This window comes from Atractosteus spatula, chromosome 26, assembly GCF_055471065.1.
Source record: "Atractosteus spatula isolate fAtrSpa1 chromosome 26, fAtrSpa1.hap1, whole genome shotgun sequence".
NCBI lineage: Eukaryota > Metazoa > Chordata > Actinopteri > Semionotiformes > Lepisosteidae > Atractosteus > Atractosteus spatula.
Genome location: NC_142731.1, coordinates 1693443 through 1706938, shown reverse-complemented (window position 1 = coordinate 1706938; position 13496 = coordinate 1693443). Strand labels below are relative to the sequence as shown.

General features: G+C 41.7%; 1 protein-coding gene across 1 annotated transcript; it reads left to right on the top strand.

Moving 5' to 3' along the window:
* The first annotated feature begins 4469 nt into the window (after nt 1-4469).
* On the top strand, nt 4470-7989 carry LOC148814568 (cytochrome c oxidase subunit FA4-like). The gene is made up of 4 exons (XM_088906468.1): nt 4470-4658; nt 5846-5934; nt 6360-6420; nt 7715-7989. Exons 1-4 carry the CDS (start codon nt 4617-4619, stop codon nt 7769-7771), a joined length of 249 nt encoding a protein of 82 aa, XP_088762594.1. The 5' UTR covers nt 4470-4616; the 3' UTR covers nt 7772-7989.
* Nucleotides 7990-13496: the final 5507 nt, after the last annotated feature.

The following is a 13496-nucleotide window of genomic DNA, read 5'->3' as shown; positions in this document are numbered from 1 at the left end:
CCTTTAGTTTGGAGCTTTTTTGTTGTTGTGTTTTCTTGATGAGCTGTAGACCCAGAGAGTGATCTCTTTAATTCTGTAAAAGTCAGCCACGAGAGCACAGTGCCATACACCTGTAGCTTGACTAGGGAGGAATGAGAGTGTGGGTAGCCAGCCATGTCCAGAATTTTGGTCACCACTTGGCACAGATATAGCTGATCTAAAGGCAGAACAAAGGAGAACAACCTGATTGGTTCCTACTATGAAAAGATTTTTACACTTAAGGGATTTAAGGGGATTGATTATTGTTTATCCCAGAAGAGAAGTGATCACATTGGATAATTGATCCGGGTGTTAAAAATCCTGAAAGGCATCACGTTAATCCAAAAGCAGATTATCACAGGCAACAACAGTAAAGGACAGCTAGAGCAGGATTCTTTCTTTTCAGCACATCGTGAATTATGACTTTATAATACACAGATACCCTGTCACATACAAAGGCCAAGCCTTAATGCAAAGATAATTCATAGGCAGAACAGAAGCAAGCACAAGGAGGGGAGGCACAATCCCAGCAGTGTCACAGGGTCTGACAGAGACACTCATGCAGACAGACTACTCACATTCACAACACAGGTGTGTGTCGAGGGGAAACGATTACAATTCCAGCTCTGTGTACGTGAAATACTGTGTCCACCCTTTCAATGGCCTCACTGCACAGTGCAAACACATTTGACCTATAACCCCGATTACTCTTTAGTAGAGGAGTTTATTGCCATATGTATATTGGAATTCTTATTCATGCTGATCTCTCAGGACATACACACTACAACAAGCAAAGCCACACAATAGAACACAGCACATTACAACGCAATAAATAATAGAACCAGAACTATTAATATGTAGTCCTGAAAAAAACATGGTAGACCATGCAAAAAGTACAGTGCATAGTGCAGATGTGCATCGCATCTGAGGCGCTGCAGTCGGGTAGAAAGAAGGTGGGAAGGAGGTATTCGAGTTCTTCAAAGTCCAGAAAGAGCCCATCAGTCTGGTGGGTTAAATGGCTTCTGAGAAAACTGGCCCTGGTGTGAGTGTGTGTCCTGCAATCGACTGGAGTCCCGTCCAGGGTGGACCCTGCCTTGTGCCCGGTGGTTGCCATGATAGACTGAGTTTGAGGATGAAAAAACAAAGGATATGAGTGTTTTTTTGTAAATTTAGAAGCCAAGAATTACATTACAATTTTTTTTTAGATGAACTAGCCCTGGTGTAACACCTCGTGTCATAGGAAGTCTGACCTTAATGCTTATTTGCTCCTGTCTTCTTATCCTTTGTGTATCTGCCACCCAGGGACAGGACGCTTGTTTTACAGGCAACCAAGTGTGAAAAAACAAGCTTGGTGAAGTTTGAGGGAGCGGATTCGGGAAGCTCTCTGTGTGGGTTCCGGAGTGCTTGTTCCAGTAATTAACTTTCTGCAAATACTGCATAAGACGCTCTGAGTTATTTAGCTCTCTGGAAAAAAAAGGAAGTCTTTCTCTTTCTCCCTCTCATCAGTTTCTGAAAACTGTCTCATTTGCATAACGATCTCTTTTAAGTCGGAGCAGGAAATTCTCTGTAGATCAAACTTTGCACATTAAAGCGCATTTAGGGCAGCTGTTATCAACAAGCCCATCTGTTCACGTGCTGGATTGTGGGCTGGGCAGATGGGATCTCTGACTCCCTGCAGCCTCCCGCCTCTGTCCCTGGACACGGAGAACTACTCGAAAAGGTAAAAAAGACTGGCTTATATTCATTTATTTTTATTTCTTTCAAATGTTTGGGTCTTTACTCCTTTTAGATTTAGCAGTCATTACAATTTGTGTCAATTCTGCTATTACAGGAGGTCCATCACACAGGGGCTGTTTGACAAAGAGGTGCACTGGACTTGATTTGCACTTCATCTGCCACATTTGCAAATTATTAAGTAATTGCACTTACATACTTAAATACTTTCATTCCACAGGATCCCAAATTGTTCATATAGGAGTGGACCCACGCCATTTACTAAAGAGCATATCAGGCGGAGAAGTGAATAAATGCTTCACCAGTTGAATTAAGGCTGCACGTTAGAGAGACCAGATTGTACAAGCCCAAGATGACATTCAGTCAGGACACTGGGGTTAACACCTCTCTTCTGAATAGTGCCATGGGATCTGTAACGACGACTTAGCTGGGACCTCAGTTTAGCCTGAAAGGATGGCACCTTCAAAAGCACGGCGTCCCTGGTCGCCCTATTGGCACTTGGCATTTGAAATTCTGGCTAAGATCTTGCAGTAGCTCTTGCTCTTTCTTGGCAAAGGAAATCCCACCCCAGACTGACCAGGCCCAGCCTTGCTTAGCCTCTGAAATCTGGCAATAAGATGGCAACACTGATAGGGCGTGGCAGCCCTTTAACTCTACAGTACATCCGGTGCCCTCTGCTCCTGGACTCCTGGGTTGCAATCTGATAGGTTTACTAGGCTTCTTAAATCATCAACACCTTAAGAATAGGATGAAATTGCTTCATTTAAGGGTGGCATGGCGGTGCAGTGGTCAGCTTTGCTGCCTTGCCACACCGGGATCCTGGGTTCAGTTCCTGTGATGTTATGTGTGTGGAGTTTGCATGTTCTCTCTGGGGTTTGTGTGGGTTTCCTCCAGGTGCTCCAGTTTCCTCCCACAGTCCAAAAGCATCCTGGTAGTAGGCTTCTGGGAAAACTGGCCACCGCAGTGTGTCTGTCCTGCCCTGCTGTCCAGGGCGTACCCTGCCATGTGCCTGTTGCTTGCTGGAAATGGACGGATTGTCTCTTTAAGGGCGACCCTTTTATAGGGGTCTGAAGCTTTGGTGTTTTGGATTGCAGCTCTCTAGGATGAGGATGGGAGACACCAGATATGAACAATATTAACACCGTTATTGGGACAACAGGCCAAATAAGTGATGGCAGTGTTTAATAGGGTGTGGGACCAACTTCGGCCTTAAACTCACTGTAGTCCTAGATGGGCTACTTTGCACCAGCTTCTGATAAGTACCCAGAGGAGTGCTGTGCTATTCCTACCGCAGCGGGATCTCTCACACAGGTTTCTCGCTGATTCGCCATTACTCTTCCTCCCAGCTCCCATGATATATTTCAAGTGCTCCAGCCACCATTTTTCTCTCCCATTCGTTTGACCGTTTTATTATTGGTACGAGACCGCACCATAAATAAATGTTCTGGCGTTTTTAAGTGCTGGGAGCAAAAGCGGTAGCTCTAAACAGAAAATGGGAATCACTGAGCTATGAGAGGCTACTAGACGTAAAAAGACTTAGGTTTGTGTTGACGTTTACATCTTCTAATGTGGGAAGGAAATAATAAGCAAACAAAATGTTAGGATATGTCATTGAAAGAAATAGGATTTAAATTAAGAGACGTAGCAAAGTCGCAATTGCTCATATGGGTTTTGTCGGGCAAGATTGGAAAACATCGGAGAAATGTAAATATTATTACGTACACTTGAATAAATCAGTGTGAAAAAAATATAATTTCTTGACCAAGGTTTAAACCTCGCGGTATTTGACGCTAACTGGATAACTATTTTTAGTTATTGAATGTTCAATATAATATTTACAATGCAAAATAGGGACAAATAATACACAAAGATTCCTCACTCCAGAGGAATAAAGAGCCTAACTCCCTTTCCGAGTTTCTCAATCGGTCAAGGAGGGTCACCCCAACATCTCACCGAAGAAACTTCATTTTTGTCGGTGTCAGTTCACAGTCCTGTCTTGTTTGTAACTATCCGGAGTTTATCACCATAGGTGAGAATGGGGATATATCGTATTGTACAGTATATAGACCTGTTAAACCCCGCAACACTGCTGTCACCGCATCAGTCCGGGGACTGATCTCACGATCCCCACTTGAGGAAGTGAGGAAGACCTGAGTGTTCAGGTAATAACGTACTTCATGTCCCTCCTTTGACACCCTTCCTGCCCCTTAAAATCGCAAACAGGGGTGGAAGCAACGCCTGTCTTTAACGGAACGTTTTAATGCAAAAAGGAGGATATCTTTTAATATTACTAGCTCCTTATTGGCATCAAAACACCATAAAATGTTATGCAAATTCCATCACATTTTATTTTTTAAATACAGTCAAAGACCAAACTGATTACCGACGGAGCAAATCGCGTGTTCAAAACCCTTAACTGAGAAACGAATGGTCAAATATAAGCCCTACAGCTAAACAGCATCCGCTACCAAACACCAGACATTCTCCCACTGGGTCTGTCATTCCGGTACAGAACAGGGGGCTTTTCAGAGCACCGATATTTAGCTGTCCGCTAGACTGCCTGACTTAAAGTGCTCGAAATAGAATTTAAAAATAAAAAATACTATAAATAATAAACAGAAACTAAAATATATATCTATATGAAATTAGACGTCATGGTCGTTTTTTAATTTGTGGTTCATATACCCGTGATTGCTCTCTGAACTGGAATATTATAAGACTGCCTCTGGGGGAAGGACCCGCACTGCAGTCCTTTACAGGAAAAGTAAGAAAGAGAGTACAGCACAGACGCGTCGAAAGGCCTCGTAGACGCCACTTTTTTTTTGCGTTTCTTTGGGATAAAGAAAACCAAACTACCTTTAAAAATGTTCCGTACTATGGTTGTCCAGGCTAGAAAGCATCCCAGCGTAAGTATAGATCTAGTGGTTAAGAGATCTCTGCAAAGAGTGTGACATTGAACTCTTGACGGTCAAAGGGTAACGTTGTTTGTCTAAGCGGGGGGATGTGTAAACCATCTGAATATTTGTACTAAGCATTTATATAAATGCGAGAAAGGGTTTAGAAAATAAAGCAGTGTTTCTTTATGCATATTTGAGAAGTACTGCAGTATCTCAGTTCTGCGTTGTAAAAGGGAGCGATGGTATTCTGGTGCCAGCGTGAGAAGATCGTCACCGCGGCTGGTTATTTCGTGACTGGCCGGCCTGCTTACTTCAGGTCGTCCCAGGCAAAGACAGGAGTAGTCTGTGGCGTGGTTTGCAATGCAGAACATTAAAACGTTAGTTTCTGTAGAAATGTACAGTTTGTAAGCTTATAAATAAAGGCTCACTCGAAGTTTGTATGTTTGGTGAAGAGGAGTCCTATCCGAGGTGGACTTCACACTCTTATGTTGGTTAGAAAACACCAAAAATTGATCAACGTGAAACTGGCCCTTGATCAGATTGTAATGGTGAAGCAGAAGTACCGATGTTTCCTTTACAAAGTTCCAGGTGTCTATCCATAAAAATGACAAATGCTCTTGGGTATTGGCATGACTAGGCTTTTAGTACAAGAGCTGGCACCATGATAACTGTGAAAGTTTTCACACCGCCCTCCCTGCTAGTGTGTTTGACCTTTAAATAACCCTTCATGTCTTACAAGTGTTGAAAACCTGGAAAGGATCTTTAACAATATACTGCCTTCTGCTGGTCAGCATTCTTCATCACATCTTCTAAAGGCATGGTTGAACTGATTCTTCATCAGTCTGCCTGATGTCCAGTTTCTTCTTGTGTGCTGGTGCCACTGTTGTGGTCTGAGTTTCTGTTTAAATTAGGTAACTAAACAGAAGGTGTTTCATTTTCTTTCTGTGTGCTGAGATGTACTAGTGAACAGCCAGCTTGTGCAGAGTACTGTACTAGATTGGCACGACTGGTTCTTTATTAACCCCATTATAATTAAAACAGGAGTAATGTCAGATGACAACTGCTCAGCACTGTGAAGTAGCAAGAAAGGCCAATTTCTAAATGTGCTAAAGACGTCATCTCGCACAGAAGGCTCAGAGGTGATTGTGAGAGCAGCTGCAGGTTGGAATTATTGACCTTTTTCTACCTTTTTCCAGTTGATCCCCCTGTTCATCTTCATCGGCTCGGGGGCTGTGGGGGCCACCCTCTACCTTGCACGCCTGGCCTTGCGCAATCCTGATGTTTCGTAAGTGTGTCTGTGTGCGCCTTCGTGTAGGGCGAGTTTTCAGTACAGAACCAGATGTGCAGACAAAAATAGCACCCTTCATTTAATTCTTCACTCTTAATGCTGTATTAAACTCTGCTTACAAGTTTACAAGTAACAGATACAGGTGGGATTTGGTATAGGTTCCAGGTGACTTCACCAATTTCAGACATCGGTTCCAAACATATGTTTTGGTATCCTCTTCCGGATGGAATTTACCCGGAATCTTAGTGATGCACTTCTTCAGGCAGTGAGCCGTGAAGTGCTCTGGGCTATCAAGGAGTGAAACGGGGAATGTTACGGCACTTTGTAGAGCTCGTGTGTTGAGTATGGTTTTGGGGATTTCTAAATCTGCAGGTGGACTGAATTGACTTTGCCGAATGACTGTGAATTGAATTTGTTTGCAGCTGGGATCGCAAGAATAACCCTGAGCCCTGGAACAAACTGGGGCCCAATGACCGGTACAAGGTACGGCTGTTTCAGTAACTCATCGGCACTAAAGCCTGTAAAACCCCTTCATGAGCTGCACTGCAGGGTGTCGCTGTGTGCCTGTTGGGAGTCATTTTAATCCAAAGGGCTTTTAATTCTGTTCTCTTATTGCTCAAAGAATTGGGTAGTATGTAACGGTTTTGGCAACTGTTTCTCATGTCTGCCCATGTCGTGTCTTGAAAGAACAACACATGGTGGTGAAGGACCTTGCCGGTCCTAAGCTTGAGCGTGTTGCTCGATGTTCTCTCACAGTCGCGCTCAAAACGTGTATGAAGACACCACAGTATTAATTCCACCAGAGGTATAGCTTCAAAGCATTGCTTCACATGGTAGGACTTATAGGACACAGTTCTTAAGTGTGAAACCAGTGAAATGCACATCACTGTGTCCAATACAGCCTTGAGACCTGCAAGGAAGATTATTTTTAGGTTATTTTCAGTTGTCAAAATTTCATTTCTGCCCATGGTCTGCGGTGTTACAAGGTAATTCTATGGCTTTAACTTGGTTAAAATCCAGCCTCTGTATTCTAATTATTTTTATTTTTATTAGAAAAAGAATTGTACCAATAAGAACCTTGCCCGTCTAAAGACAAAATGGTACCAAATCAATATTATTCCATTTTCAGCACTTAAAACATTTTTTACATTGATAAATGTTGTCAGTTGGCATTTTCTGTTGTGTCTAGTTTGTCAATGCTACTAAATGTGTTTTGGGATCATGATGTTTTCACATGAAATCGCATTCGTTTTCAGAAGACTGGGTCTCGGTATTGGAAAGTAAGCTTGGTGGAAAGCCTGGACGGCATTTGAGCTTCTGTCGTCCTGTTTTGCTCAGACCACCCGAGGTGCTTTGTAATGGTGTAGCCGAATGTACAGCCATGCCACGCGTACACTTGAACCTTGTACAGGGACAGCAATGCAGAAGCACTGCCCTTTTTGTGGTTAAGTTCTTTTAAAGTTGTGATTCAGCTGTTAGGTTTTGAACTCAATGCAACCTTTATTTTGTGAAAGTCATCAAGCGTTGGCTTTTGACGTTGAAAAATCGAATTCATGTTGCTGTTGAAAAACGCCAGAAGGCATTGCACGACTCATTTAGCTCTTGGCACCTGGCGCCAACTAGGAAGTTACTTTATCATTTTTACCATCCCCTTGTCTTAACTGAAGATGAAGTCGCAGCTGATCTTCTAGAGCTGTTTTTTGCAGGGGCCTGCATGGTTATTTCAGCTCTTTACAAACCAAGCCCTGAATACAATGTTTTTTTTTATCATTTGCAGTTCTTTGCTGTAAACATGGACTACAACAAATTAAAGAAGAATGGGCCAGACTTCTAAGCTCACCTCTCCTGCCAGCTACAGGACCAAGGTCTTTAGAAGCCACTCCGCACAATCAACAGGAGCCAAACGGAAAAAACAAGCAGAACCGCACAAAAAAGCCATTTGCGTTCAGGAATACATCTCACCCTCAGCTTTCCGCACAGAACTTTGTACCATCCTTCCCGATATTTATGGTTTGCTGCCTCAATAAAATAAAGCAGTTGCCACCTACTGAATCGGTGTGAAACTGGCTTGTCTTGGTGTGCATGTTTGTAGACATGTGGTCTTGCATTTTAATTTTCCACCCGTTTTCACCTGTAAAAAAACACTCATGACTTTTCTTACAACAGTTACTGATTAACTCATAGCTGTCTTTAGGAACGTAATTTGTTCCCAGTAACAGTAACAGTCTAAAAAAAAACTTTTCCATTATTTCTTATAGGGAAAGATTACGATCTGTTCTGGACCCTAGAACTTTTTACCCTTTTCACCAAAAAATGACAAGAGAAACAATAGCGTTCATACTGTGGTTTGTGTTTTTAGTAATAAACGCTGCAAATCTAGTTAGACATTAATTATTCCTGAGGAGAGTACTGTACAGTAATCACTTTTTGTGTAATTTCACACAATTTATTTTCTTAATACCTTTAGAGTCCATGATAATGTATAAACCTCAAATATTCTTACGAAAGCACACAGTAGCGAACAGCGCACGAAGCAAGACATGGTGAACTGTATCACGCATGTGTCTCCTGCCCCTCTGCTGGCTCTCTCCCAGACTGTTAGTAAATGTGAAGCGTCTGCCGGCTTCCTCTTCACTCTCTTTGGCGGAGGTTTTGAAAATTTTCTTCGTATCCTTTTTTACTAGTTTAGAAGTTGGCTCTCGTTATTTGAAACATGGATAACAATTCACGTGCCTTGTAATCAAAAGCACCGATAATTTAGTATAGCATCAATGTTTTTCTTAATTTGAGGTCTTTGACTGGTGTTTAGGTCCTTACATTGCTTTGTAGCTGACTGTTCACTATCAAATTGAATTCAGTCACTAGTTGGAGAAAAGAGCAAGGCCGCTTAGCGGTCAAGTAAGTGACAACAGTCCCCTTCAAGGTGAAAGGATTACAGGGTTAATCTGAGCCACAGCTAGCACTCAGCAGAAAGTTTATTCCATAATGTCTTCAAAAGAGTTTTCAAAAGAGTTGCAGGTCGAAACAGTAGGTGCCCTCTTTTGAACAGCTTTGAATGTCAATCGGCGCAAATCTTTTAAAACGCTTAAATGCAAGCCGATCCCTGTAACTTCAAATGGAACGATGAAGTTAATTGCCGGTGCCCTACTGCTGTTGTTGACTGTTCACGTTTTCTGGTGCCTTTACTAAGCCTCAACTTAAATGTAAACAGATTGCTAGACACCTAGGCACTAGCACACCCTGGATTCCCAGATTTTATCAGTCGAGGTTGCTGAGCTGTTTAATTTAACTCTGTTGGACAGCGTTCAACTTGAGTGAGCGATCTGTGCATTTGGTGACGTTAAGTGCCAGACAAATTGCCTTCCTCCATTTCCCAACATGCCCAAACCATCTGGTTTCGGCACATATTCTTTTATTTTTTTAACATACGGTGAAAAACCCCAAGCTCAAAGTATCTTAAATTTGTGTTTTAAAAAATATTGTACTGCTCAACTTTTATATTCTCATAGTCCAGTAGAATTTAAAACCTCAATAAGTGCCAAATTGTTTTTGCTTTTAACTGCTGTCTCTCAGGTTTGGCTGCATCAGGACTGAAAATCGATTCCAGCATCCTGTTCAGGTGCTTGTTTAATGTGAAATGGTTCTCCATTTCCCAGGAGAAAGACAAGAATTTCAGGATATGCCATTTGGAATATCAATTGATTAATTGTTAGTAGCAGAGTCTCAAACCACATGGTGTTGCAGATCATGACTGTAGAATAATGTTTTACTTTCTATTTATGTCTGTCCCCGCACAGTATGTGTTTCATCAGGCTATGAGTTACCTTTCTATCAAAGGAAACTGAACCCTTTAAAAATGGCGGAAGAAAAAAACTTCAAGTCAGCAATGGTATTCTAATGTTATGATGGTATATATAATGGATTGAGTTTAAAGCAGCCTGTTGACTTGTTTTTATATACCTGCTGTAATGGGAATCTGATTCTGTGTCTGCTGAGCTGTTTGCTCCAGCTGGGTTCTTAAACACAGGTTAATTTGCTTAAATTTTCTATGTGAGGCATTTTTAAATTGTTTTAAGCTCTGAACTGGATGATCAAGATTTGTAATTGGTGAGAACCCTGAGCTAATTAGTGAGTTTCAGGACTGCCCTCATACAGGTGAATTAACTGAAAAATAACCAATTGGACTTCAGCAGAAGGAAAAGCGCTGACTCACAGTGGGCATGTCTGATACATTCTCACCTGTGTCTGTTCATCATTGGTCACCTTTTAAGAGCTGTTTGGCCAGAAATCAAGAGGTTGTATAAAGTATTGTGTGCCTCAGTTATTGGAAATCATGCAGATGAGTATGTTTAAAACCAAGGTTTTAATGCAGATAAAGTGTAAATGTGCAAGAGAATCAGTTACAGGCTCTGGTTAGTGCTGCTGAAGAAGTTCCTAGTTAAAACCAGCACTAACAGACACAAGGCTTTTTCAGGACCAGGATGATAGAAAGGCAGTTTCTTAGGACCTCATCAATGGAAGAACCAGAACTAAACATCAGTTCTATCTGCTTGTTAGCATTACTAGGAATAATTAGTGTCTATGAGGCCACTGTATAGTGCTCATAGAATCTTCCTAAAAATCTCAAAGCTTAATCTAGAATTATTCTGGTTGTGAGAAAGTGCTGTGAAGAAAAGTGCTTCAGGATTTTGAGTTGTGAAAGTTGCATCGACGGATCATTTTATGACTCCTGGAAAGTGATCCTGCTGGTGTGTATCTGAATTGTATCTGAGCCAAACTGCTAGCAGAGTTTAACCATAATGCTTCTTTGTGAAACTGATTGATACTGTGTTCAGCAAAGAGCACCTTTTTCAAATAGGTAGGCTGGTAATGTCTGTAAAACTCCTGCTGATGAGAAAGTGCCTTTTGCTTAGGTCTAATTGTGATCTCTTTTCAAATTTGCAGCTATGTTTAGCCTGTTGAAATGACACGGTTGACTTTGAAAAAAGAGATGCTATTCTCAAAATTAAACATAATTTGGTTAGAAATCATCATTTTATAAAAAAGTATTTCTATGTAAAAGAATGCTACTTGAATCTAAGCGTTGGTGCTCGTGCAGGGGTCAAATTCTAAGATGCCTGAGGCTCATCTGATCCCCTGAAGTGTGCCTAAATTGCTTGCCTTATGACATCTTTCACAGGAGCATGTGGGTCGATCGAGGAGTTAAAAAATTTAAAAAGGTAGCCTGGGAGTTCCATATGCACAATGGAGCAAGTAAGATGTAGTTTGACTGTGACCAGTACAGACAGGCACATCAACAGATCCATAATGGCTTGGCAACCCTTAACCGTGATGTCCGTGACTATGGTCTGTTAAAATGGAGAAATGCACCATATACCTCATGTTCCCCTATAGCTGCAGCTCTGACTTCTCTCCATACAGTACCAACTGATGATTTTTCTGCAGCTGTGAAGCATACTGCCAGGGAGAGGGTTTAATTAAAAGACAGAATGGCTCCTCCATGCAGCTACCTTGCACATCTCATTTCTCCTCCTTAACTCCCCTGCCTCCTCCTGTCGTTTGTGCTGAAGGACACTGAGAGCAGGAAGCTGGCAAACACATTTATTTTATTTGTCCAGTAAGTATTTTGTGTCAGAGGGACAAATGGCACATTAAATAAACGAGACCCGGAGGCAGCTTGTCATTGTCCCCTGGGTTACCTTGAGCGACTGCTCCAGCCCTTCCCAACAACCACTTCCAGAGATCTCCTCTGCAGCTCTGCTGCCTGTTAGGCCTCTTCAGAAAATAATGAGAACAAGTTTAAGACCTGACAGGTAAAGCTGAAAAGAAAGGGTTGGTTTGGCTGGCATAATGAAGACCCTTTTCTTGAAGGACGGTGTGCGAGTTCATGGCTTGTAGATGATGATGATGATGATGTTTCCACTCGCTGATCAAAATATTAGGAATTCCAGGTAAAGTGTAGTTGGCCTGAGACCAGATGTCAATCACTCTCACAAGGAATAACAACACTCAATAAGTAAATGTATTTTGGGGAATTGTTTGAGTGTTTAGTCATTGTAAATTTGGCTAAACCCACTTAGGCTCAACCTCTGGGCTATAGGATTAGGGTACTGGGGCCCCCCTGCAGAAAGAGGGGTGACTAAGGGGCAGTGGAGGTGGAGATGGGGTGGAGGAGGGAAGCAAGCTCTGAAGGCAAAGGAGAAAGGGTGCTTATGTACGGTACGTATCAATCTTTTTAAAACATTCTCAGAAATGATTACAATTTTGGTCACCAAAGCAGAGTTGAACTTGGCTGCTGTCATCCTTCCTAAATGTCTGTTACAAAATTCATGTAATCCTATGTGCTCTGATCTTGGTCACAATCTTGGCTGAAACCTATGCCACTAGTATAGCCTAACAATATTTCAAAACCAACTTAAGTTCTTCTCTAGAGCTGTTTGCATGTCTTATCACATTATTTGAAAGGATCCCTAATATTGTGGCCATTACATGTATCTTACCTATATTTAATACAAATTTGATAAAAGTTCATTTATATTTCAATATTTTGTGAGGGTTATAGGTATCCAGAAATATTTGAAATGCAAGGTCTGACATAAATTGATGTTTTAATTATACCTCCCTTCTTGATCACAGAAGTAGAGGGAAACTATTCCCAAACTGTTGTGCACAAGTAGGTCAGGAGCATTCTGTGGTTCTCTAACATGCCTTCAGTAATGCAGGGAGGAAACATCAGTGAATGAAACTGTAAGACTGGATGTCTAAATGAAGCGGATTAGAATCTGGATTCATTTGGATGTTTGACGGTCCAGCCATTCACAAATTCCAAACCTAGCTCTGTAAGAGCCCTCTAGGAAGAAAAAAATTCATCATCGTATTTTTTAAAGTAGTGATGGGGAAAGACATTGACCGATTTATTTTTTTTCTGATGTAATTCAGGCATAGTATTATTCATGTATAGCTATACTACCATTGCAAATATTAAAACATTACCATTGATAATATTTTACAAAAGATACAATCTCACCAGTCCTGCAGGATCATGACTGGGTGTCTGGAACAAACTAGACCGTACCATCCATGCAGCTAAAGCAGATACAGTACCTCAAGGTCCTTCAGATAACATCCTGATAAGATTCGGTGATCAATAAGATGGATGTGTTCCTTTTGACACCTGTCAGTGGTTTCCAGCTCTGCTCCTTGGGATCTGGAATCTGTTGGCCTTTCTAGGCCTATTTTAGGCCTATCTGTTTAGGACCCATGGAAAGATAAGCCATTCCAGCTTCTAATTTGATCAGTTTTTCCCCCTGACCTGCCTATAAAGCTGTATAATTTAAAGACTGGGTTCCAGGTCCCAGTGCTAAAGCCCAGAGCCTCTGGCTCTCAGAAACTCATCCTGTTACCTGTAGAATGTCGTGGTCATCTTCCACTCATCAGGACTGGGGTTCCTCACGTCTAAATGCTTCCATTTTCTTATCACTTCCAATTTTGTAATTCACCATTTCAGGAGGAGAAAATATAAAAAAGACCTTCTGCAACTTGCTCACTAAAAATGCCCC